Source organism: Cheilinus undulatus, linkage group 7 (genome assembly GCF_018320785.1).
Source record: "Cheilinus undulatus linkage group 7, ASM1832078v1, whole genome shotgun sequence".
NCBI classification, from domain to species: Eukaryota; Metazoa; Chordata; class Actinopteri; order Labriformes; family Labridae; genus Cheilinus; species Cheilinus undulatus.
Genome location: NC_054871.1, coordinates 45,388,166 through 45,414,289, shown reverse-complemented (window position 1 = coordinate 45,414,289; position 26,124 = coordinate 45,388,166). Strand labels below are relative to the sequence as shown.

The 26,124-nt window shown below is 38.7% G+C and overlaps 1 protein-coding gene across 2 annotated transcripts in view; it reads right to left on the bottom strand.

The window, feature by feature from the left end:
• The window catches only part of LOC121512126 (cadherin-2-like), a 128,484-nt gene extending 121,713 nt beyond the window's left edge, over positions 1-6,771 (bottom strand). The window contains exon 1 of one of the 2 annotated variants that reach the window (XM_041791207.1): positions 6,569-6,771. In XM_041791207.1, the coding sequence (XP_041647141.1) occupies positions 6,569-6,610 (42 nt within the window). In that variant the 5' untranslated portion in view covers positions 6,611-6,771. The remainder of the gene's footprint in view (positions 1-6,568) is intronic. The other variant, XM_041791205.1, reaches the window with a different exon arrangement.
• Positions 6,772-26,124: the final 19,353 nt, after the last annotated feature.

Sequence of the window (26,124 nt, the reverse complement as noted above, 5' to 3'; positions counted from 1 at the left end):
AATGTAAAATAGTTGAATAAATGTGTGGGCTTTAACAGAAACATTTATCAGAAACATACGAGTGGAAATACGTTCATGAATCTTAATCTAAAGCCTGCGAAGTTGATGATGCTATAGGAGAGCAGGTGTTATGGTTTAACTGGTGACCATGTTTACAGGTGACTTTTCAGCTATGGGTCGTTTCTGTCACAGTAACAAAATTATTATAACATTTTCTGCTATTTCTTATATATGCTTAAGATATGAATTTAATTTTAAAAAATGAAATAGGCTCTTAAAGTTTTCAATATCTGTTATTAATTAATGTGTAGTCACCAGTTAACTTGGTCACTCATTAAACCATAACACCAGTTATTGGTGTGAAAAAGACAATAGATCCTGTTAACTTTATAGTCCGACAGTTGTTGGCTGTCGTTGCATTATTTTTTTTCTCTAGTTGAATGTATCTGTATGATGTATGAACTGTTCCTGAAAAAGCTACATTAGTTTAGCATTTAGCGAACACGTCAGGTCAGGCTTCCTCTTGCCTGTGGCCTGTGATTGTAGAACCCTCAGTGAGACCTAAAATGTTTCTTCTGTCAAAACAGGACAGCCTGAGAAACTCGCAGTTCCATAAGCAGTATGACAGAAAAAATAATGTAAACAATGCTGACACTCAGAGCTAGCGCTGCTAATGCTAACAGGGCAGCATACAAGCCGTATATCCTAATGCACCATCTGTGTCTGAGAACACGCAAAGGGAAATACTTGGACCGGTTGAAAATACACTCTAAAATACACTCCACATTTTAAAAATATCAATTCTTGGACATTTTGAACCGATTCGGAATTGTAGAAATTTGCACCATGAGTGAAGTTACCCACTGAGTTAGAGTGACTGTGATTTTAGGATGCACCATCAGTATTCTTCATCAGTATGAATTACTATGCTATCAGGTTGACTGCTTCATTCTTGCCAGAGGAGACCCACCTTGCTACAGATTTTCACGAGTTACACAACCAAATCTCAATGAGCAGATTCTGTCATGTCAACAAATGATTTTTAACATTTTTTCAAAGGAAATGTACATATAAGCCAGTCTCCAGAATACCAAAGAAGTATTTCAGTCAAATATGGAAGCAGAAAAGAAAATTTCCATTGACTGTAGCTACTTAGCTGACTCCTTTTCTCCTCCAGTGATGCTGACTGGTTCAGTCATTCTCTGACCAGGAACCAGAATACCTGCCTAACGTTTTCCAACTTTGATGCCTCTGCCACTCGCCAGAGTTCAGAGCAGGAAGCAGGAGTTTACATACTGGGAAGACAGATGAATCCCAAATAAGCTGACATGACAAACCTCTGAAATTAACCATCGCAAGTGCAGTCTGTGTTTTTGTCAACTGACCATACCTCCACATCATCTCAATCCTGATGTTAAGGAGAGAGATGTGAAGTTCTTAGTCCTGTTTGTAGTCATGACATAAGTTTGGCTGCCACTTATACATTTCAGCATTGTATGGTAAATGACAATTTCTTATGTAGCTTACTTCTTCGCCTCTTTCTGTAGATAACTTTGGATCATTTCTCTCTAGCGTTGGTGTAGTGAAGCTCAAATTTTTGCTCATGCAGCTTGTAGCTAAACTCCCCAACACTGCTAATTCTGAAATGAAACAAACTGTGGTAGGCATTTATCACTCTTTTCTGGTATACCACAGACCACAGAATAAATAAGTGAATTATAGAGTAAGTGAACACATGAAGCATGACATAAACATTTCTAAAAACACTCTTGTATATCTGAGAATCAAATCAAACTAAATGCAGTTGGAGATGGGGATTCACCAGTGTGTGGAAAAATGTCTGACATGAGATTTCCTGTTGCACCACATGTGGATGAAATACTGCTTTAATAAGAACGAGAGAGACCATATTTCCAAAGGCTTTTATATTTTATTGGACTTACATACTTCGCTATTATCAAGGGAAAAATTAAATTAATGAAACTTAACCTTGAAGCTTACCACAGCCATTTTATCATGCTGATATCTATTATGGAGTTTGCAAATTCAGTCTGACTACCAGCTTACTCTCCTTGTATGTATTATATGTAAAGGTTGACCTTGAGGTGCGTCTGTAAACCTTTTAAAGCCTAACTCATAGTGGCTTTTAGATGACTTTAGTATAAATTAAATATTCGTTTAACAACCATTATGTCTTTAAAAAAGAAATGTGTTCAATATTAGCATATTAATTTACATACTGCCTCTGTGTACTGCTTATATGACTTAAAAAAACCTGTGAATTTGAAGACAGGGCTCTGTGGCTTATTGACTCTTATAATGTAGTGAAGATATTGTACTTAATAAAGAATTAAGGCTGCTTCTGTTGTTCCATTATCCATCATTTGCTTTTCTCCCTCAAGAAAAAAAAACTTCGTATAAGTTATGACAACAAGAAATGTTGCAAACAAAGATGCTGTCCAAAATGATTTCGTTTAAAAAACCTAACAATGGACCAAAACTTAGACACTTAGTTCACAGTTTCTGCAGATAATTTCTTGAAATTAAACCTTACAATAACACTATGTCAATTTGTTTTAGGGGTTGTAAAGGTGCAAAGCCCTTCAAATCACAAACCAAAATGGAGGATGGTGTTTTGAATAACATTGAAGTTGGTGCCCCTTAACTTCCAACGTCAGTTTCTTACCTATGATTGAGGAAACTTCATGGTCTGGAGATTAAATGTCATGATGCGTGGTAAGTATTTTTTTGAATCCATAACGGACAGCGGATAAGTGCCAAGAAGAACTAATATTTTTTTTCAACTGGTTTTAAAAGAGTCTTATTAATTACTGCACATCTAGGGTTAAGAGGGGGTTAATATATACCGAGCAGAGTTTTTATAACCCATCAATAACTAAGATCACTCATCTTTAATTCAAAAAACAAAGAGCAGTTCTGACTTTACAGCTGCTATTTATTATTTTTTACTGTATCTAGAACATTTCTGTACCAAACAAAGTATATCATAAACTATGAAACATTTTTTACTTTTGGCATGATAAATGACAACTTTCAAATCCAACATTTCAATCACGTTTCCCTTTACAAAAGACAGGTAATACCAAAAATTACTGTGTTCTTCTTAGTTGAAAATGAGCCTGCTATCATACTTAAAACATGGAGAGTTTGGGGGACAGTTGTGTCATTTTAGATCACGAGACTGAGGGACTGATTTTATCATTAATAGATTTGCCCTTCTCGAGTTTCAAACTCATGCTTAGTCAGCATTTTGCCTTCAGCTTGGTACTAACACTAGTAGCGTCTAATGCTAATGGCTAATGCTAGAGGCTACTGTCACTTCCTACTCTGTAAATAGTTTGTCATTATTGTGACGACTCATGCGACTTAGAAGTTCTGTTGTGTTAAAACTCGAGGAGTATTTCCTACCTTTGGAGTCGTTGTGGAGCATGTTTAAGAGACACAGTTGTGTTTTCTCCTACGAAACACTGCAAACTCCCACACTAGTCAAATAAAGACTAGTAAAGACTAGTGATGCCTTGTTTAGTCTGCGCTGTGGTCTCGGTGCAGTAGAGGCTTCTCCTTCTCTGGGGCTTAATGCCAGCTAACTGACTGTGACGCCACCTACTGTTTCAGAACGTGTCATGTCATGAGGGAGTCAAAAAACACCTTTATTATCAACGGATGTTATCAGTACATATTTCATTATTGTAATAATAAGATATTTAAATATATTTGTGATATCAGCCAATAACTTATCAGTAATGATCACTATCATGCATCCCTAACTATATGATTGGGATGGGAATCAAGAACCGGTTCCATTTGGTTCAAGACTAGGTTTATATTTATTTTAAAGTTTTATCTTTTACAGATAATGAGTGGTAGTATTGGATTCTAATTCAAGTACAGAGATTGAAGATCCAGAGAGTGGTTTGTTTAAACTGAGACATTTTCAACAAAAAGGAGAATTTTGTATATTTTAACGTCTTTTCCTCCCAAACACTTGATGTTTCACATTTTTAGTTATCATAACTGTTTATTATAGCCAGTAATTAAGGTGAGCTTGTCACCAAGGTTATTATAGTTAACTTAAACTAACTAAATAACTAAAACTCAAAAATCATTTTAGTTAACTGACCCTAAATCAAAACTAAGCTTTACCAAAAAAAACGAAAACTAACTAAAACTGTATAGTGCACTTACAAAACTAGAATAAAATAAAAATAGAGACAAAATATCCTTAGTTTTAGTTTTTGGCGTGACCATATTGACTGGCACCTACACCAGAGTCTGGGGAGAGTAAACTTGCCTGAGTTAAGTCTTCATACAGTGGTAGTTTTATGTCTGGAGTAGTATTCAAACATCATCTTTGAATAAATAAAATGAAAAGTGAAGAGTAGCCTGTTTGAATATGTTTTTAGAAGTGCATGACATTACCTCAGCCCTGACATGTATCTGAAAAAACTAAAACTAATAAAAACGAAACTGAAACGAAACATTTTTGCAAAATAAAAACTAAACTAAACTAACAAACCAGCAGTCAAAACTAATTAACACTAAACTAAAATTGAAAAAAGAAAGTGAAAATGAATAAAAATAAAAACTATTGAAAAAATCCAAAACTATTTTAACCTTGCTTGTCACTGACTCTCACTGAAGGTGCCATGCATCTTCAGTGACTCAATCAAATCTGGGTTGTTAACAGTAAAAACTTTAAGGTATAGCCTACTTTGTCCTAAAAATAAAAATCACAGAGAATTGAGTCTTTAAGGAGAATTGAATAGCATTAATTCATTTTTTAAATTTTCAATAAACTGGAAACTACTCTGCTTGATGAGATGTATTTTCCCATTCCCCTGTAAATCAGAGTTAGTATATAATTCAGTGACAATCTCACGGCGTATCAATACATCCCATAAGAGTTTACATCCAATAAAGGTGCACTCAACTACAAATACTGAGCATATGATCGAAGGCTAACAATTGTAGCTGCAACGTAACAAAAGCAAAAGCTTTTAGAGGATTTAAGGTAAGCTCTTGGCAGTGCTGACCCAGCTGTTTGGGAGGTAGGGCATTGGTGATGGGTTTATTCCAGGACTTCACCTTTGACACTCTGGCACAGCGCTGTCCTCTTTATTGATCTGCCCACATACTGACTATCGTCTCTTTATTTATCCTCTGTTCTCTATGGTGAAGGAGCATTTAGTGAGTCCCCAGGGCCATGAAAATATAACATGACTACAATACTGCCGTGCTTTCTGCTATAAAATAACACATCCTAGATAGTGTATTATACTCTGGGAAATGTCTGTTTTAAGGATTGAACAGGCTCCCAATGACATTAGGATATAAAACATTAAATATAAGAAATTTGCAAAGTTTTGTTTTCTCTGCAAATTACAAATAAACTAAAGCATAAACAGTATTGATGCAATTAAGAGATTTAAGATGAAAATGCAACCATGCAATCTTCCTTAATGTTATAGTTTGGATAGCAGGTGACCCACACATCATCCCAGCCTGGACCATCTCCCTCCTGTCTGTCCTGTTCTGTCTCCAACAGTGGAAAGATATTGTGAGCAAATCTAGATTTAAAATGTGGCAGTTCTTCCTGCTTAGTAGGTCACGATATAAAAACGTCACAAAAAAAGGTTTTATCATGTAATATTTCATCCTAAACAAAAAGAGCTCGATATTCCCACATCACATGTAAAGGCTAGGACACATCACCTAAAAGCCTTAAAGAATGGGCTGCATGCAAGAAATGTCCAAATGCATGCAGGATTGGTGCAGGCATGTGGAGAGGAGACTTTAGAATTCACATTCATTAAGTTAAATGCAGCTTTTGAATTTATTACGACGACAAAAAGACGAGCAGACACGACTCATAAAACGTATTAAACCTTGCTCCACCATGCATGCCCGATTATAAGAGGACAGATAAAACTGCCATCTTTTAAATGGAGATCAGCGTATGCTCCCAGCAATGGAAAAACATGTAACATATCGAGGGCTTGATTCACCCAGGCTGAACTGGATTACAGCCCAAGCAAAGTCAGGCATCTGATTTCAGCAAAACATGAATAGTAGATGAGATGCTAGAGAGGGACAACAGCAGCCTGACAACCGAGGATAGATGGATGTTTAAGAACAGACCTGGTGCCTGTGCTATTCTGAAATTACAGCCTGATTTCAGCTCAAACCGGTGTTTTATCAAACAGAGGAAGCATAAGGCTGATCCTCGTTTGTTTGATAAATGACAGCGTGCAGCGGAGCCGCAGCAGGTCTGGGATCAGCTCCGTTTTACAGCCAGTAGTAACGTTAATATGGGGCTGCTTTTGTCGGCCCCTGTCTAGTCGAAGACTGACGGAGAACAAAATGAAGCCTCGAAAACATCCAGCATCCGAAAGCAACGCAGTCTCGGTTTCATTTGCATTGTTCCACCTGCCATGCAAAGTGCTCTGCTCTCCTCCCTAAACTGGCGCCAGCCTCAGTTTCTGCCACTGAGCGACTGCAGCCTCAGATCGGAGCTGGTTCCGTGTAAAAATGTGAAATCTGTTTTTACCTGCAGAGCCGCCATCAGCATCCAGATCCCAAAGCGATGCATTTTGGTATAGTTATTCCTCTTTTCCAGAATCAGCAGAGTCCGTCGCAAAGAGCTGGACGTCAGATTTTTAGTTCTCGGTGAGCCCCGGCGGCATGAGGCAGCATTCCTCCCTCCACTAGCCTTCCTCGGTGTCTATCTGCTCTGCCCGGCTCAGCGGCACTCCAGCCTGCCTGGAACTGACTCAGTGCCCGGCCCCTTCGCGCCTCAGTGTCGCCCTCTGACGGACACCAGAAACACTGAGCCCGGCTGGAACAATAACAAGGGATCAATCCTCATGTAAGAGCTGGAAATGGACGGTATCAGAAAGTAAAAACACACCAGCTAACCATGCCAATATAAACACAAAGTTCTCTGGTGTTTAAACCTGCGATTATATTTAGGGAATAAAAACTTAGAGCATAATACAAGGTTAAATAAATGTTTATAATGCTGCATTCAGGTATACGTCATCCTGCTCATAGTTGAATATAAAGTAGAACAGAGTTACTCAACCCTGCAAACCAAAGAGCCAAACTGTTGGAAAATAGCAAATATCTACAATCACCACAATCGCTTAAAGTAGTGATAAAAATTAGTTAAAGGTGGTCAAAATAGTCCAAAGTGGCCAAAAATGGCAAAAAAAATGAAAGAAAAGTGTCTAAAATGGGCAAAAAGCAGTCAAGAGGGGCAAAAATGGGCAAAGAATAGGAAACAAATAGAATTTAATCACAAAAGGTAGCTTTAATGGGCACAAATTGGTGAAGAAATGGTGAAAAGCAGCAAAAAAGGTCCAAAAGTGGAAAAAAAGTGGAAAAAAAGAGAAAAATGACTGAAATGGGCAAAAGCAGTCAAGAGTTGCAAAATAGGGCAAAATAATAGGAAACAAGTGGTATTTAATTACAAAAGGTAGCTTTGATGGGCATAAAATGGTGAAAAAAATGAGGAAAAGTGGACAAAATGGGATAAAAGTTCCAAAAATGGGAAAAAGTTTTAAAAAAGAAGTTTCAAAAATGGGCAAGAATTAAGAAAAGTTGTTTTTAATGGTAAAGGTAGCTTAATAGGGTGAAAAGGGGCAATAATGGGCTAAATGTGGCAAAATGGAATAAATGGGACAATTAAGGTTGACAGTTCAAGTCTTCTGTATAAGTCTGGGAAACAAAATGATTAATGTGACAAATTTCAGAGGTCAATGTTTCCCTTTCTAAGGTTTTCTGGGGAATAATATTTCAAATTAAGAAATGAAAGCCACAAATAATCACAAAAGAGCCACCTGTGGCTCCAGAGCCACACGTTGAGTGTCACTGGACTAAAATAAGTAAAAGATGTGCTGCCTGCCTTTCTTTAAGACTCTTAGGCATGGGCGTAGCACAGGGGGGGAAAGGTTTCTGATTATCCAGGCCCACAGTAGGAAGGGGTCCTTGAGAAACCTGCAATGTGAAGTGAGTTTAAATTTATTTTTTCTTAGTAATAAGTGTCATCATTGAGTCAAAAGCAACTAAATAAGCAGCTCAACGGACTGACATTTTTTATCAGATAGAGACAATACTTGGGGGGGGCTGCTCCTTTAAGGGGACATATTGGGCAAAAATCACTTTTTCAGGCTTTTCTAACAGAAACATGTACTTCTGGCCTGTCCCCATTCACCTCAAGTACCTTGAGTACCTCAAGTACCTGTTTTTAATCATTCCAACTAGGAATGCAAACGCAGCATGCCCTGGGCATTTTGTGCTACTGGGAAAATGTATGTATTTATTTATTGTAGGGGACAGTGCACATTAATGAACATGGGCACGCTCCATTTCCATCTGTAGTCTCCGGCAGGTTGATAGTATACGTATAAAAGTGTGCATTAAGCATGCACATAAACAGGGGTGTAGCTAGGGATTCTGGGCACCAAGAAAGAATATCACACTGGGCCCCCCTTCACCAACAAGCAAAGCAACAAAGGTTGCATCATATTTACAAGTCTCTATGTATTTTGATGTATTCTTGAATCATAATTTCCCCGTTTATGAGCAGTATATTTTTACTATGGTTAAATTAAATTTACTTACATTATTTTATTATTTATTTATTGGTCACCTCTTACCAAAGCCCTTCGCCCCAGATTGCTCAGTTTGGCCTGGCAACCAGGTCCTGGAAGAGTCCTGGATGTGCCAAACCTCTTCCATTTGAGAATCATGGAGGCCACTGTGCTATTGGGAACCTTCAGTGACAGAAATTTTTTTTGTTTTGTTTTGTTTTTTTGTTTTTTTTGCCTTCCCCAGATCTGTGCCTTGCAACACTCCTGTCTCTGAGCTCTGCAGCAGTTTCTTTGACCTCATGGCTTGGCTTTTGCTCTGATATGCATTTTCAGCTGTGAGGCCTTCTATAGAGAAGTGTGTGCTTTTCCAAATCCTGTCCAATCAATTTAATTTACCACAGGTGGACTGCAGCCCTGTGATTGACTGGCAGTCAGTCCAGAGTGTACCCCGCCTCTCGCCCATTGACAGCTAAGATAAGCTCCAGCCCCCCCGTGACCCCCAATGGGATAAGCGGTGTAGAAAATGGATGGATGGGCAGGTGGATGTGTAGAAACATCTCAGCAAAGATCCAGAGAAATGGAAGGAACCCAGTCAAACTACAGCTCCTGTTCCTGACTTAATCAGCTGCTATTCTAGTATTATTTACCTCTCTTTTAAAGGGATACTTCAACATTTTGGCAAATTTGTCCATTGCCATAACCCTTATAGTCTTAGTAATAGGTTCGTTACCTTTAGCTGTCGATGCAAGCTATTTTTAGATCGGCCGCTGCCGAGTTCGGACCTGCTGTGCCAACTCAATGTAAGCAGACAGTATTCCGGCTTTCCCTCATCAAACTCATCAAATACATAATCCAACAACTCCAAAATGCTCTCATGGACAAGTTGTGACCTGCACATTCACCACGCTATGAAATAATAACATATCATTATGTAACATTACAACGCATGAAGCAAATACTCGGAACTATTTCTTGAGTAAACCACTGGGCGGCGTGACACAGTGCAGCAGCCATGTCTGGAGTGTAGTTCCGGCTTTGCATTTAGCTTTAAAACATCTCCGTCTTGTAATGTTCCATGATTATTTCATAGCGTGGTGAATGTGCAGGTCACAACTTGTCCACGAGAGCGTTTTGGAGTTGTTGGATTGTGTATTTTGTGGGTACTTTGACTTTAACTGTCCTGCTACAACCATGCAGGGATACAGCATAGCGGCCATAAGAAGCCACACTGCATATTTATAGCTAAAGACAGAGTAAAAACATCCTCTGATAGATGAAAGCACAAAACCCTGGAGCAGGTATCAGTGCTGTTTCTTTGACTTAGTGAATATTTACTCTGTAAAAGATAATGACTCTTTCATGCATGTAACCCCTGCCTCATTGCCTTAGTAAGCACCTCTGCTGTGTTCAGAAATGATAATAAGAGGAAACATTTGACAGTAATACAGGAGTAAAAGCATCAGGAATGGTTCACTGATTGCATATAAATAATATCTCCCAGTCATTCTACCACTCAAGGCTCTGCACACATAATTCCATTTATGACACTCATTGCATAAATAATAAAACTCTGCTGTAAATAAATTATATATAATGAAACTGTGGCATTCTTGACTTCAACAGTGTAAGGAAACCAGAGATAACAGTCATCTTGAGTACGGGGGTCTGGATGGAAATGCTGATGTTCTGGGCTGGCTATAAAACTGGATTTAACAATGAAATGCAGAGAAATGGTTTTCCCTGCCTGAACAAAAGTGCTAGCCTGAGATAAGTCTGATGGCTCGCTTTCTGAACAATATTTAGTTCAGGGATGTCAGACTCAATCACAGCAGGGGTGAACTGTGAATTTGGGTCTGACCTGAGGGGTTAAAATTTTCCATAAATTGTCAACTTCATCTTCACTAGTGAAGAATTATAGGGAAAAAACTTAACATTGACAATAAATGATTTCGAGACCAAAGAAAGTCAAAAAGAAAAAATCCTGACTTTCAACAGTTAAAATACTGGATAAAATTCAAAATTGTGAGCTCTTAATGTCAAAATATGAGATAATATTCAAAACCATGAGTTTTAAAGGTCAAAAGATAATATGAAAATGTAGAATTTTGAATCTAAAAGGCCAATATTTGGGATAAAAAGTCAAAGTTAGAAGTTGAAAAGGTCAAAATATGAGAAATAAAACAAAATAATTAGTTAAAAAGGTGAAAATATGAGATAAAGTTCAAAATCAAGAGTTTTAAAGGTCAAAATATAAGGTAAAACTCTAAATCATTTATCTTCAATGTCAAGTTATGAGAAAAAAAATATAAATTATGAGTTTTAAAGTTCAAGATATGAGATGAAATTTTTAGATTTAAAATAAAAAAATGTTAATATTTGGGATTTAAAGTCAGAGTTAGAAGTTGAAAATGTCAAAATATGTCTTAAAAATTAATATCAGGAATCTAAATGGTCAAAATATGAGATAAAAAGTCAAATTTATGATTTTAAAATGTCAAAGCCATCACTTTAAGTCATAGTTGTGAGATGCAAAATTGAAATGAAAATACAAATGTATTTTTCCCACATTCCTGACTTTATATGAAATTATTTCAACTCTTTACTCTCTCTAATTCTTATGACTTAAAAATGATGCTTACAATCATCAGGTTTACATTTTCATACAGGAGGAAATGTGCAGACCTCGTACTAAAGGGCCAGTTCTCATAAAAATATGATGTGAGCCCTAGTACCATCTCTGAACTGAAGGCCAGGTTCCATACAATAACCTGAACGTGTGGAGGAATGTTATGTTCAGCTGAATCCAGATTCTGTTACCATTTTTTGGTGGAGGCAGTGTGATGGTGTGGGGTGGCATCTCCCTCACTGGAGAAACTTGTCATCATTGGAGGCAATCTTAAAAACAGAGAGATATTACAATGACATTCTGCAACCAGTGGCAATCCCATATCTCCATGGTCTGGGGCTGAACTCTATCCCTCAACATGGCAACGCTCACCCTCACAAAGCGGGGTTTATCAGAGACTACCCCCAGAATTTAGGAGTGGAGAGGATGAAAAGGCCTGCCAGCAGTCCTGACCTCAACCTCACTGAACACTCCTGGGATCAGCTTGGGCGTGCTGTTCTTACCAGAGTAACCAACACAACCACATTGGCTGACTTGTGACAAATGCTGGTTGAAGAATGGGATGCCATTCCACAGCAGTGTGTGACCAGGCTGGTGACCAGCATGAGGAGGAGGAGCCAGGCTGTTGTGGCTGTGTATGGTTCTTCCACACTCTACTGAAGCTCCTGTTTGTTAAATGAATAAATAGTTAAATTGCCAGTATGTCTTGTTTCTCCAGACTTCAATCATCCAATCCACCAAACAAGAGTCAATGGCACAATAAGCTGTTTGGCAGAGAAGATCCGGGAAATTTTTCATGGACTCAACCCACATACTCAGCTCTGCTGCTCATCCCACAAAGGTATGTTCCTTACAAATGTGGCACCATTTAAAATAGAAATAAACAGACTCTCCAGCTGTTTAAGATTTATTGCCAAGAAGCATTGTTACAACAGAGAAATAATCTAGAAAACACATACTTCTTTGTGCTAGGTTTAAATGCAGGTGTAACTTAGACTATCCATGCTCTGTCATACAGAAATGAGATCATTTCTGAAGCGTATGCACAGATTTCTAGAACTCAGAGTGATATTATTTTAATGTATTTTAATGCACAGTGTTTACATGGCAGTGTGTGGTAAATATGTTGTGTTATTGATGCTATTTAGTCAACTAAGAGTCTGTGAATGAGGAAGAACTTAAATCAAACAAAAATAAACCGTGGCAGCTGTCAGTCCACTTATCCGTGCCCAGTCTGCCTCTTTCCTGTCTTATAAGCAGGTGTGCACACGCCTCTGCCTGATGGTGAAATCTTAACTCTCTCAAAGGCCAAAAAGAAGATTCTGTCATCTCCTCACACAATCAGCTACTAAGCTCACATAAGCCAGGTGAAATCTCTATTTCATCTCACAGCAATGCTCGCTCCAACAGCATTAAAGGTACACATAGTGACACTCAAAGCTCTTATTCAATCATTCCAATCATAATTACTACAGGACACAGGATCCTGTTCACTGACGTGGTAAACATAAACAACCAATCCTCCCTGAAGACCACTGTTCCACTGACCCTGAAGACTTTAAATGTCAACTCTCTCTGAAGACATTTCCAGAATGACCTCATTTCAGATAATAATATGGATGCATGCTTGGACTATGAGTTTAACATGTGTCATCCTGTACTAAAGCCTCATAACTAATAAAAATCTACATTCTTCTAAAAACCTGGAAAAATGGTGGAATGCATCAACCAGCCTCTCAGAATTAATTGTTTTAATATAAAAAATACATGAATCTATACACATTTGACTATGAGTCACTTACATAAAATAGCAAATCTTCACTTCCTATGGTTTCTATAAAGGGTTAAACAGATCTTTAAAGAGTCCTAAATATAAGTTTTGAAGTTTTAAGCCATTAAATGTCTTAAAAAGTCTTCATTAACCTGAGAAAAGTCTTATATTTTAGAAGCTACATCGCCTCAGACATGTCTTTACCCAATCTTCATTTTCCTTTTTTTTTTTTTTTTTGATTTAAATATTGGGATCAGAGAGAAGCTTTCAGTTTTAGAGAGATCCTAGTGAAATAATTTAAGAAGAGGAAAAGTTTTCAACAGACTCATGGTTATTAAGGCCGCCCCAGAAAACAATAGAAAAACAGAGGCAGCACAGTGACAGCTGATAGCTCAGTTTCAAAGTTCTCTGTCCATGAGAAAACTCCCTCTTGTCTGCATCTCTGTCGCTCTCTTTACCATTGTACCTTCATATTCAATACATCAATATCAAGCTCCATGGTTTTTTACACCAGCGCAGGGATCTCTTCCTGGTCAGGGCCTTACTGTGCGGAGTGTGCATGTTCTCTCCAGGTACTCCGGCTTCCTCCCACCACCAAAAGCATGCTCATTAGGTTAATTGGTGACTCTAAAGTTGGCCGTAGGTGTGAGTGTGCCTGGTTGTCTGTGTCTATGTATCAGCCCTCTTATTGGCTGGCAACCAGTCCAGGGTGTACACCACCTCTCACCCAGTGACAGCTGGGATAGGCTCCAGCCCCCCCAGACCCTCAACAGGATAAGCGGTATAGAAAATGGATGGTTTGTTACATTTTAGAGAAAATAATGGTCTCATGTGAACAAATCAGCATTTTAGTGTTAGAGCAAAGCTCTGACCACGGGATGAGTCCATGTGCATTAAAGATGCACTAATGAACACAGATTATCTAAAAATCATCTAAAATCTATAAAACTGATGCAGGGAGAGACAGACAGGCAGAGCTAGCATCCTATAACTAAACTTGTAAGTGTATCAATAACAAAGATGTATTAAAAATCATCTTTTGTAACAATAAGATAAGCCCCTTTCTGGTGAAACTGAAAGATTACTATTTCAGGTTTGACTTAATGTAAGCTAATCTTTAGATGGTCTTTGTCTTTTTCTGTGTTTAAGCAGTAAACAGACTTCTCCAGTGTCATTTGTGTTTAAATTAGTGCTGTTACTCGATTGAAAAATAATCAAGTTAATCACATTACTTCACTGTGATTAATCATGATTTATCACAGCATTTTTTTTAGTTTAAGTATATTCTGATGATGTCTCAAATAAGTATGGGGATTTTGGCATTTGGCACATTTTTCATGGGCCCAACCCACATACTCAGCTCTGCTGCTCATCCCACAAATGCATGATCCTTACAAATGTGGCATCATTTTAAAGGGTAATAAACAGGCTTTCCAATGGTGTAAGATTTGTTACCAAGAAGCATTGTTACAACAAAGAAATAATGTACCAAACACAAATTTCCTTACTTTTTGTTTTGAGTTTACTTTGGTTCAAATCAACCAATCAAAAAAAAAAAAAAAAAAAAAAAAATTTTGACATGTGTTTTTGTGCTCCTCTTGTTTGTCAGTCATGTTTGAGAGCAGCAACCGCAATGCATGATGGTAAATGTTGCTGGGCTAGTGACCATTGGTTGTTTGTTACTTTTCACAAAGCATTGTGGGAAAGAATAAGTGTACTATAGTCCACAACAATGCTCAACTCAAGGTTACTAAGTTGCCTGCTTAAAATGTGAACAGCCCACCCTAACTGAGACGGATCATCCCTGCAGAGTCTTGGGGTCCTGTCAAAGATTGTAGTCCCACTCAAGCAGCTCTACAGTAATGTGAAGAGTTGTGTCTGAGTAAACAGCAAGGACTCTGGCTGGTTTGCCATCAACAGTGGAGTCTGACAAGGCTGCGTGGCTGCACCAGATCTATTTAACCGTGTCATAGACCACGATGACTAAAGTATGTGAGCAGGTCACCAGCGTGTCCCTCGGCAACAACCATCTGGCTGACCTTAAATACGCTGATGACACCATTCTTCTCAGCCCTTCCAACAGTCAGCTGAGAGACACACCGACCATCTACAACAAGGAGGCAGTGAAGCTTGGCCTGCAAGTGAGCTGGACAAAAACCAAACTCATGCATGGGTAGGACAGGACCCGCCCCCCTTACAGCTTGGTAATGATGTTCTAGAGTTTGCCAGCAACTTTGTGTGTCTGGGCTTTATAGTGACCAACAAAGAGGACCTAAAACTGGAAGTCAACCGCAGACGTGGCCTTGCAGGCTTTAAATGTGCCTGAAATAATCAAAGTTGGGTTATTTTGCCCCAAAAGTGGTAATAAGTTTTCTCAGTTCTCGTCTGAAAGAGTCTGAAGTTTTATGTTTAAAAGTTTGAAGCAAGCCTGATATACTTACGAAACAATTTCATCAAACATGTTTTTTATACCATAAATTTGTTCTAATGAGAAGCCGTCACATTAATGACATGTTCTAATCAGTGGAAATGATTTCACCTGTGATGAATGCCACATGCTGGTCCTGATTAGCATAAAGCCCCTTTTTATGCCCATATAAGGGTATGACCCTGCAGTGCTCAGATGTGAGTGAATAAGTGCCCTTAAACATCTTAGAGGCCCCCTGCTTTTGTTTTATCTGAAAACTCTTGAATATCAGCACCAATTATAAAATATTTATAATCTTAGAACACCAAGGCTCTTATTCATCCTATTCTTTTAACTTGAAATGAAAACTAATGTGAAACTTGTGCTTTTAAATTTCTTTCAACTGTCAAAATTTCTTTGCACATTTCACACCCTCAGGTAAAACAAGACCCATCAGCCAGAATCTCTTCTGCTTTGGAAAAAGGCACCGCTGATCATTTCCTATCATTGATAGTTTACACATCAGGATCTTCTAGAAAGAACAGGCACTAACTACATTAAAGCAACTGCAAATTTGACTGATCTCTTGTGTGACTCCTGCAGACTTTCTGACCTCTTCCTGTGATTTTATTATAGATAGTTTAAGAGTAAAATTACTGTAAGGCCAGCCTTTGACACTATGACCCCACTTATATTTAAAAAGATAACTTTTAATCCATGACCTCCCCGAGAATAAAGAAAATTAAACTAATACAGAAAACTGTAGAACAGCAGAAGGAGGATTGGGAATAAATTAATGGTCAACTGATTTTTAACAACAGGTTTCTTTTTATTACAGAGAAGTGTAAGTTTTAAATTTAATTTAGCAAAACTGATATTCAACTATGGAAAAAGAAACTAAACCAACCTAATTGGTCTTCTTGAACCATTTTTTAGTTGTTAACACTGTTTGTGGTGTAAAAGTATGATAACAATTTCACAAAGAGCAGTCAGAAGTTGTGAAACTGTTAGATTGGTAACCTTGATGGATCGGCCAGGTTCCATTTCTGTCATGCAGACCCCTCTCTCAGAGCTCCAGTCTGAATCAATTGTTCCTGGTTTGAGAACGGATCTTACCAATCAGTCTCACCGGAGGAGGATGAGGCGGTTGCTATGGGCGGGGTTTAGTTGTCCTAGAACCCTTTTGCAAGGCCGCTACTGGTGTAGCATTTAGCTTGAATGTAGCTGCTGTGTAGTGGCTGTTTTTTTTAATAAGTGGGGTCGTTAGAAGCTTTTTGAAGGTCTCAACATTGTGTAAATGGTAGTTTAAAGAAAGCCAGGATTAATGCAAGTAAAAGTAAAAGGCAGCTTAAATGCAGCCTCATCTATAGAAGGTACATTTCCATGCTGATGATACGTAGTTTTACCTGCTGTGCTCAACAGGTCAAAGATGCTTTATTTTATTGCTCAGTTCAATAAAGCAGTGGATAGAAATGTCAGTCTGTCATTTCTCTTTTAGGAGAAAACAGAAAATCAGACTTCATCACATGCAGGAAAACAAAAGAAGAGTTGTGTCCCAGGTAAATTAAGAGCTTTAAAAACATGAAAGAAAGAAACCCCACACATCGCTCTCAGTAAAAGCTCGTTCAAAGGTAATATTCAGTGGAGATGGAGCAGTAGATTTTTCAGATGAAATGGGAACCTCTCGTTAGCAGGAAGAACTCTTCAATTTTCAAAGTAATTACGCTCAGCTAAAGAGAGCACAGATGGTACTCTCACATTATTTAACAACAACATGCAAATCCACCTCTGTTACATGATTAAACATGTTAAGGACCCTTCTATAGCCAAACGTTAATTGCTCTGTGAAATCAAATGTTCAGTTCACATTTGGTGTTCCACTGGCACCAGCTAGAAAGCATTTATTACACCTTCTGAAGAGCTGCAGTTTTTCTTCTCCAGGATCAAATGTTCAGTAAGAGCTCTGAAGGGTAATCACAGGTCAAATCAAGTTAATAAAGCTGGAGTAATTACACACGGTTTTTCAAATTCACAATGCCACAACATTCGGAAACATCTGAATCAAACTAAAACATGCTAAAAATTATTATATATGCAGCATACATTTATAGCCACATCAGCCTTATGTTGATAAAGCAATATGCTGCAGCAAATCTTTTACTCCTGTCATTAGTCATTTTCAGCAAATAACCCCCTAAAACAGCACTGTAAGAAAATACCATATATACTACAGAAAATTTTCATTTCCTAAGAGATTGCCCATTTTTTTAATAGTTATTTGGTGATAAAAATCACACATGGTTGTATAAATTCCCACGGCATGCCTAGACTTGCCTCATACCTGCCCCTCCGTGGTGAGAACTAAAGCTTTAGAGCAGTGGTTCTCACCTGGTCACGGGACCAACCATCAACTACTCAAGGAGAATTGTGACCCAAATTTTGGAGACTTTTGTGGTCAATCAGATGTGTTTAAATATATATATATAATAGAGCTTGGGTCTAAGACACTACAACGTGTTAACAAAACAATGAAACAGAACAAAACATGCATGTTTTAGGAGGTGTTTTCAGATATACATGGTTCTGGTTCTGGCTTTAGTTCCATTCTGGAGTCTCAGAACCTTGGTGTTTTTTGGAGAACCAGCCCTAATCACACCAGTTTAATCAGAACCAAAGTGGGAGGACATAATGGACATGTATAACCATATCCAGCTCCACTTTTGTCCAAGTCTTTCCTGCTGTCCTGGTATTCCTTTTTCAGTTTCTTGAGTTTATTAATGATTTGGTCCGGTGTTCAGGTGAACCCAGCCTTCGCTATCTCTTCCTTGTTCTACTCTCCATCTTCATCTGGGATTCTGTTGATGCTCAGATCACATTTTGTCTCCATTTTCTGCTGGTCTTCACAACCTAGAGTGTGATACGCCCCCTGATGATGTCACGGTTCCCAAGAAAGAACCAACTATTTTTGGTTCTAGCCGAGAACCAACTTTTAGATTCAGAACCAATTTTTTTGCGGTTTGAGCAGTTCAGTTTTAGGTTCAGGAACTGGAACCGGCACGGCATCCTTGCTGGTCTGAAAGGCCTATAGAGTCTCATAGACAATTTGGCACAATTTTTTTCGCAGGCACACGTTAAAAAAGGCTTCACAACCCACTTTTGGGTCCAGACCCACCAGTTGAGAACCACTACTTTAGAGCATGGAACCCAAAAAGTCTCCATAAACCCAGTAGAGGATTTGGTATGGTTGCATTCACATCTCAGCTGAACTGGGCCAGAGTCCACTTGAATCGCGCAGAGACCACCTCCTCAAGAGGGACATTCATTTGCATTCACACAAACCAACACAAACTGGACTTCGGGCTCAAGTGCACTTGGATTCAGGACTGGGCCCCTGGTGTGAAAGCCACCTAAATTAGTATTGTAACCAATAAGAGTAGTAGTAGTAGCATTAATAATAATAATAATGACAAAGACGTTGAACCTGTGGAAACAAAAATGCACACAAACTTCCTATTCTAACAATAAATGTTAAAAGATAACTGAATTAAATTTCAAAAATTATGGTAAATAAAGTGTGATACATACACATACAATTCATATTAATACATAAAATGGGGCTTTTTTTTAATAATAAAAATAAAATCCTGGGGGAGAAACCCCCTAGAGGTTTTGGTCGTCCCTTCATAGGCCCAATTATAACTTCCTCTTATCTTTGCAAATGTAGAAAGTTAAAATTACTGAATCAAATTTTTGTCTAGGGCACCAAAATGCCTCGAGCCGGCTCTGAAGACAGCCAAACTTCTCATCTTGAGCCTAATTTTTCAGAGTGCAATGATAAATCACTGATTTTTCTGTCATTTAGCTTCTTGGCAGTCATCTGTGTTTTTTGGCACATCTCTGCCATCAGTGGTACTATGACTCAGAGGGTGTAGTGGGTCATCCACTGGTGAAAAGATTAGTGATGAATGCCTGACACCTCTGGCCTGCCTGTTGAAGTGGTAAGATACTGAACCCTAAAGGCTCCCCAAGGAGAAGCCAGTGATGCAGGAGTGTGTGTGAACATTGTACCAGCTTAAATGAGCGCATGTTGACACGCTGATCAGTGCCGCCTTAGTGATTGGAAAATTGGCGGTTGCCACATACAACACAGTCCATTTCCCATTTATCAGAAAATAATATGCCACTCCTCAGCCTGGCATGAAACCTACATTAGGTTTAGAAAATATTCCAAACACAACACAGCATCTAAATGTACACTAATCTTTCTGTATGAGTGAGTGGCTTCACTACTGGATGCACTCATGCTAAAGCTGCTCCACCTTTATTGCCTCTTGAATGTCAGAGATTGCTCCTCTCATGACTCTGGCTGCAGCCTGAGTCGTGTGGTTAGGGTGCAGATGTAGATACCCTCTCCCTTGAAATAAATAGGCTTAAAGTCTCAGCCTAGTATAAGATAAATATCTAAAAAAATATCCATTCAAGTTGCACTGGGCACTGAATATTAACTTATCGAACAGAGAACTTTGAATTGTTCTTGCTTTGGGGAGTTGGGGCTAAGGTGCGAGACACTAGTTTACGTGAGGATTTGTTCAGACATGATTCACTTGAAGAATTATTTGGAAAACACCAACATCAACTGGTTCCTGTCCTCGGCCTGAACCTCTCAGAAATCTTGTTTTTATCTCGTCTGCCTCTGTGTCTGGGCTCACCTAATATACTGAAGCCTTGGGAGCATGCTAAGAAGAAAGGATGGTATAGCTCAGGCCTTCTTGTGCTGCTGCCCACGCATCACACACTCAATCTCAGTATCTGGGCTCCAAGGTAAGACGGAAAAAAACACTTGCTTTCATCATCTCAGACAAAAATATAAGGTACGAAGGCCTCTAAAAATATGATCCCTTTGTAGTTTCACAATATCAAAACTTTGAACCACTAAATTTCACAACGTTTAAAGGAGGTAGAGGAGATGGTCCACGTATGGACTCCACATGACCGGTTTCATCATTGTTTCAAATATATGACAACTACTGGGTCACACTTAATGAGTAAAATAAAGTAAAACAGCATTTATTTTGCCAGTCAGATACACTATGTGGACAAAAGTGTTTGGTCACACCAGTTAAGTACTGAATTCAGGTGTTTCAGTCAGACCCCACTCCACTGGGCAGTCGGATGGGTGAGTGTAGGTTTGGTGTATACAGGAGAATGCTACCTGCCTGACTGTATTGTGCCGACTGTGAAGTTTGGTGGAGGAGGAATAATGGTTGGGCTCAGCCCTTTATCTCCAATCTTAATGCTTCAGCATACCAAAACATTTTGGACAATGCTGTGCTTCCAACTTTGTGGCAACAGTTTAGGGAAGACCAACATGACTGTGCACAGCAAAGACTATAAATAGGGATGGTATAATTTTTTTTTTTTTTTTTTTTTTTTTTCTGCTAAATCAGTACAATTTATACGCTGCTGGTGCCTAACCTGACACACTGTCTGGAAAACCACTCATAGACAGCGCTTGGGAAAGGGCAGAGCCTTTGAAAAAAACTCGGAGGGTGACTGGATAAACGCTCTGTCTGTGACATCTTTATGAGCCAATCAGAGCAACAAAACACGTGATGTAGCCGCTGTCAGGGTGTAGACTCCATAGAGAACTGCATAACGCTAACCATGGCGACTGTAGACATGTCAGTACACAACTTTTGTCGTCTTTTAAAAGAAAACAACTCACTGCTGTTCTTTGTTCTTCTTTTAACGAAGAATTTGTCAAGTTCTGATAAAACTGGCGCTTTAGCAGCATCCACGCTAATCTCTTTCACCACAATTGCACCAGCCTCTTGTTGCTGCTTGTGTCATTAAACAGTATTGATAAGAGTATCAATATCAATAAAAATCGATGACCCTCATCTTGGACTAGAATGTTTTTGTTTTCATGAACTAAAACTAGACTAAAACTACGAAAGGTGATCAGGACTAAAATGTGACTAAAACTAAAAGTGTTTTTGTCTAAAGACTAAAGCTAAAAATGGTTGCCAAAAATAACTTGAAGTCTACTCCACCACTGGGTCATAGATGTTTGGTTTTGTTTGTGCACAACTGCTGAAAACTGTTCCTCCAGTCCTTTAGAATAAAAAGCTGAAGAAGTTCATTCACTGAAACACATCAGTGTAGCCCACCTGGAAAGCTGGAATGGTTTAAAAATGATTAATAATTTGACTTAATTTCACTCTAGGTTTTAGGTACTGGGGACTCGTCTAGGACTCACTCACGGGTAATGGGGACTTGACTGGGACTCAGGTAAAGGGGACTCAACTCGGATTTTTCTTTGGTGACTCGGACTTGACTCGGATTTGAACGCTAGGGATTCAGGACTCAACCCGACTCGCACTAGAGGTTTGGTGACTCAACTACAACACTGGTTGACGCTGATTGGCGAATACTCCTATGTGATGTTTTAAGAGAATAGTTACATCAAATATTTCCAACAGTTTTCCAAGAGAAACTCTAAACTATTTTAAGGAGAATAGCCTTGTTACAGTGACTGCCATGATAAAATGACTGCTGTATGTTTGTGAATTGCTGGGATGAATTGTATTTCAAGAAACTTTAAAGTGCATCTGAGCCTCCATATAAAAAGATATATTTTCCATTAATGCAAACACTACAGAGCTGACTCACTGCATGCATGTATATAAACATAAATGATCCATCAGACAAAAGGATGCTCTTTTATTCTTAGAATTATTCTCCTGAAGCTCAGAGGAAGAACAAGAGCACAAATTAAACACTCAATGACAAATCACTCAGCAAAACACTTAAGAAGCACTCAAACCTGGACAATTTTGGCAAGGTCAGGGTACTTTCTGTGTTCAGTTTAACAGGACAATCATAGAATATTTATTTTCTTTTTGAAAAAGCTCTTTTCATTACTAACATTTCAGTCAAATTGGGAAATGGATTGACTATTAAACTCATCCTTGAAAACAACCTGTTTTTCATTTTTGTTGTTGGAAGCATCTCATCATGCTTCCTTTTCTAGTTTGCTGTTAAAACCTATTTACAAATAAAACAATAAAATAATAGAACTTCGCAGGTTTATTTCAATTCAATACTGACCTTTAACACAAATAAAAGAACGGCGCTAGCAGGGCAGGTTTGTGGAAAAGTTCAAATAGTCAGAACTTTTAGTACGCACATTTATCTTTGTCAGATAAAATAACAACGAGTGTATGAAAATGATTCCTAATAAAACACCTGTCTTATAGTGATGCAAAACCAAGGTAATTATTGCTGTAACTTGGATTATTTTTTCCTTTAAAGGAGATGCAAAATACAGAATTATTGAACACATTCACCCGCTTGGATATTTTACCCTTTTATTGATTTTATTAATCCATCATGGCCGATATAATTTGGCTTTTGACAAAAAAATGTTAAACAACCATCAACGTCAAAGGAAACATATGAACACCAATCAAATAAAAATATGTGATGTCAAATAAGTGATTGCGTATACACTCCTGAAAAAATCTTAAGACCAGTTGAAAAATTGCAAGAATTTGCATTTTGCACTGTAGGATCTTAAGAAGGTTCTGAGTAGAGCTTCAAATCTCAAAAAGAAGAAATGGGAGTGAGACAATTTATTTTTGATTAAGCAATTCGTTGAAAACAACAATTGAACTGAAATAGGCCATTATCAGCTGATCAAAAGTTTAACCTCCAATCTCCACATACAGCGAATGCGCCACCAACTGCTGGCGAATCATCACTCCCTCTTTTGTCCGTCAGAGCGTTTCCATAGCCGGTGCTCCAGACTGGCAGCGGGGCGTGCCTAGAGCCACTTTACTCCGCTTCGTTCGAGATATGCTGCAGGTCTGTTTTCAGTGCCAGATGCTGCCAAACCGCGTCAATACCCGTCCATCAGAAAAATCCAGAAGAGGAAGTCACAAGCGTAGAATATCTGGTTCTTTCAAAATACAACACAATGCACACACTCCAATCATAAATCATCACCATATCAACATTACGTCTCATCCAGCAGCGAGAGCAAAGGGTCACTTAGAGGTACCACTGATGAGGAAATGTTAACTTTTGGGGACATTTAGCCAAAGAATTTGCATAAAATCACAGATCCTTTAAGCAAACATTAACCTTTTTACTTCCTAATGTACTCACCCAATGGTGGAAGCAATAATATCATGGACTTATACTGGAAAGGATGATAAATTAGCCCCAAAGGTAAAATTGTTTCTCGTCTTTGGATGTAGCAAACCTGCAGCACTTCGATGTGCTGCGCAGTCGTCCTTTTTGGAAATTGCGGGTTAGACCAAAGCCTTTAAAAGCCAAAATCTGCACAAAAATGTGGATGAAGGAATGAATGAAGTAAAATGTAGGCGATTTCTGGAGGACAATCTTATTCAGTCTGCAAGAGAACAACGGCTTGGGAGACAAATTATTTTCCAGTGAGAAAATGGCCAAAAGCATACAGTGAAAGCTACAAAGAGATTGTTTAAAGACGAGACAAAGGTTTTGGAGTGGCCGAGTCAAAGCCCAGACCTCAATCCAACAGAGAAATTGTGGCTGGACTTGAAAAGGTCATTCATACCCATTCCTGTGCAACCTGACAGAGCTTGATGTGCAAGCCTGATAAAGACCTATCCACACAGGCTCAGTGCTGTGATTGCAGCCAAAGGTGACTCTACTAATATTTATGTGGTCACTTCTTTAACATTACATATTTTCATTTAATGGACCTGACTTTGTAGAAATTATTTTTCTTAATTTTAAACGTCAAAATGCAAAATTATGTCGACCATGATTGGTTTATCAAGGGTAAATCATCCAAGGGGGTTAAAACCTTTTTAAAATCCTATATATAGTATCTTCTTTAAAGGAGCTGATAACTTTATCTGTACTGACCTCCCTTATTATATGAAATTCCTCGAAGAAACAGATGTTATCTGTTTACTAAATGCTCCTTATTGAGAGCAGTTTTTTATAATCAGAGTCTGTGGGCCAGCTAAGAACAGTGTGAAATCTTCCTCATCATCTTTTCTTATTGTTTTTACTGAAAGCCCCTGGCAGTGGAATTAACATGGTGTGTTTTTCATCTAAAATAAAATTTAATTTAACCTTACATACTGTTCTCTGTTTTACACGGATTACTGAATACATTACTGCCAACTACTTAATTGGCCGAAAGTTTCCCTTTTCTTAAGTACTGGGCCCTGAAATCCCTTCATGGTATTTTATGACTGCTGTCATGGAAAGATTTGTGAAAGGACTTTTAGTTTTTAAATTGGTATTGAATTCCAAGTACCTTTTAAAACGTCATAAAAATGTGGCCCTTAAGACTGAGGATATGACAGGCCTGACTGGGAGGCTAACACGGGCTGACTTGACCATCTTTATTGCTCTGCTCCAAAACTGAAGGCTGAGCAGCCGGCGGAGGATTTCTCCCATGTGGCATCCGCAGATGAGAGCAGCTAGAGGGCCGGGGATGAGGGTTTAACGGTGCAGCAATACTCCAGACCCCATTAGAAGCTATTCAGTGTCAGAACAAGTTTAAGTGTTCTGGCTGCTCATAGAAGAGGCAGACCATACAGGCTGGAATCCTTGGCTTCCAGAGATGCTAACTTCACAAGTCCAAAGCATTATACCTTCCACTGAAGCAAATTACAGGCTCGCTAAAAATATCCCTTCATAGTTTGGCTCAGCTCGAATACTTTATCCAACATGTATAGCTTTGCTGCTGGTGAGCACACACACAGACGAGACTACTGAAATGATTTCTTTCCTGCTGATAAATGCACCTTGCCTCCAGGCAAGATTAGTCATGGCCTTCTCATCTCTTAAGGCTGGTTAACCATTTAGCGCTGTAACCCCCCGGGCTTTCTGATAAACTAGGCCAACTTGTAAAGACATTTCAGTGGCATCACGAATCTCGCAGAAACTGTGTAATGGCATCATGGAGCTCCACAGAAGTGGTGGCACAAACACACGAAACAGCCTTTAAAAAATAAAGTAACAGACAGTTTTAATCTTAGGTGAAAGCGTCTGAAGTACACGTAATGTACCTGTAACTCTGAGACAACCTGACGACTTTAGGCCTTTTTGTCTGTCTGTTTTGCTTGTATTTATTCAGTTTTGACTATTTCTGTGGTTTAATGAGACTGAGAGAAAAATTCAGCACCATGTAAAGGGTTTTATTCATGCTTTTAATGTTATAAACTTAGCAAAAAAGTAAGATGTGTGTTTACTAGATCATTTCTTTGTTGTAACAATGCTTCTTGCCAATCAGTCTTATTCTGTTGGAAAGCCTGTTCACTTTCCTTTTAAATGGTGCCACATTTGTAAGGAACATGCCTTTATGGGATGAGCAGCAGAGTTGAGTAAGATAAATTTGCAAAATATTATGTGCCGATGCCAAACGGGTTATTCTGCTATTGACGCTTGCACCTACCAGATGCTGAGAGTCAGGTACATGAAAGGCACCTGTTCTGTGAGGCCAATCTGCCCACAGCCATTGGATTTAAGCTTCAGAATATGGAGAACATGAGAAGACGCTATGCTGATTACTGCACCAATAGAGTGACATCTTTTGGTGGAGGCAGTGTGATGGTGTGAGGCGTTATCATTGGAGGTAATCTCAATGCAGAGAAATATTAAGATAAGACTCTGCAGCCAGTTGCAATCCCATATCTCCACAGTCTAC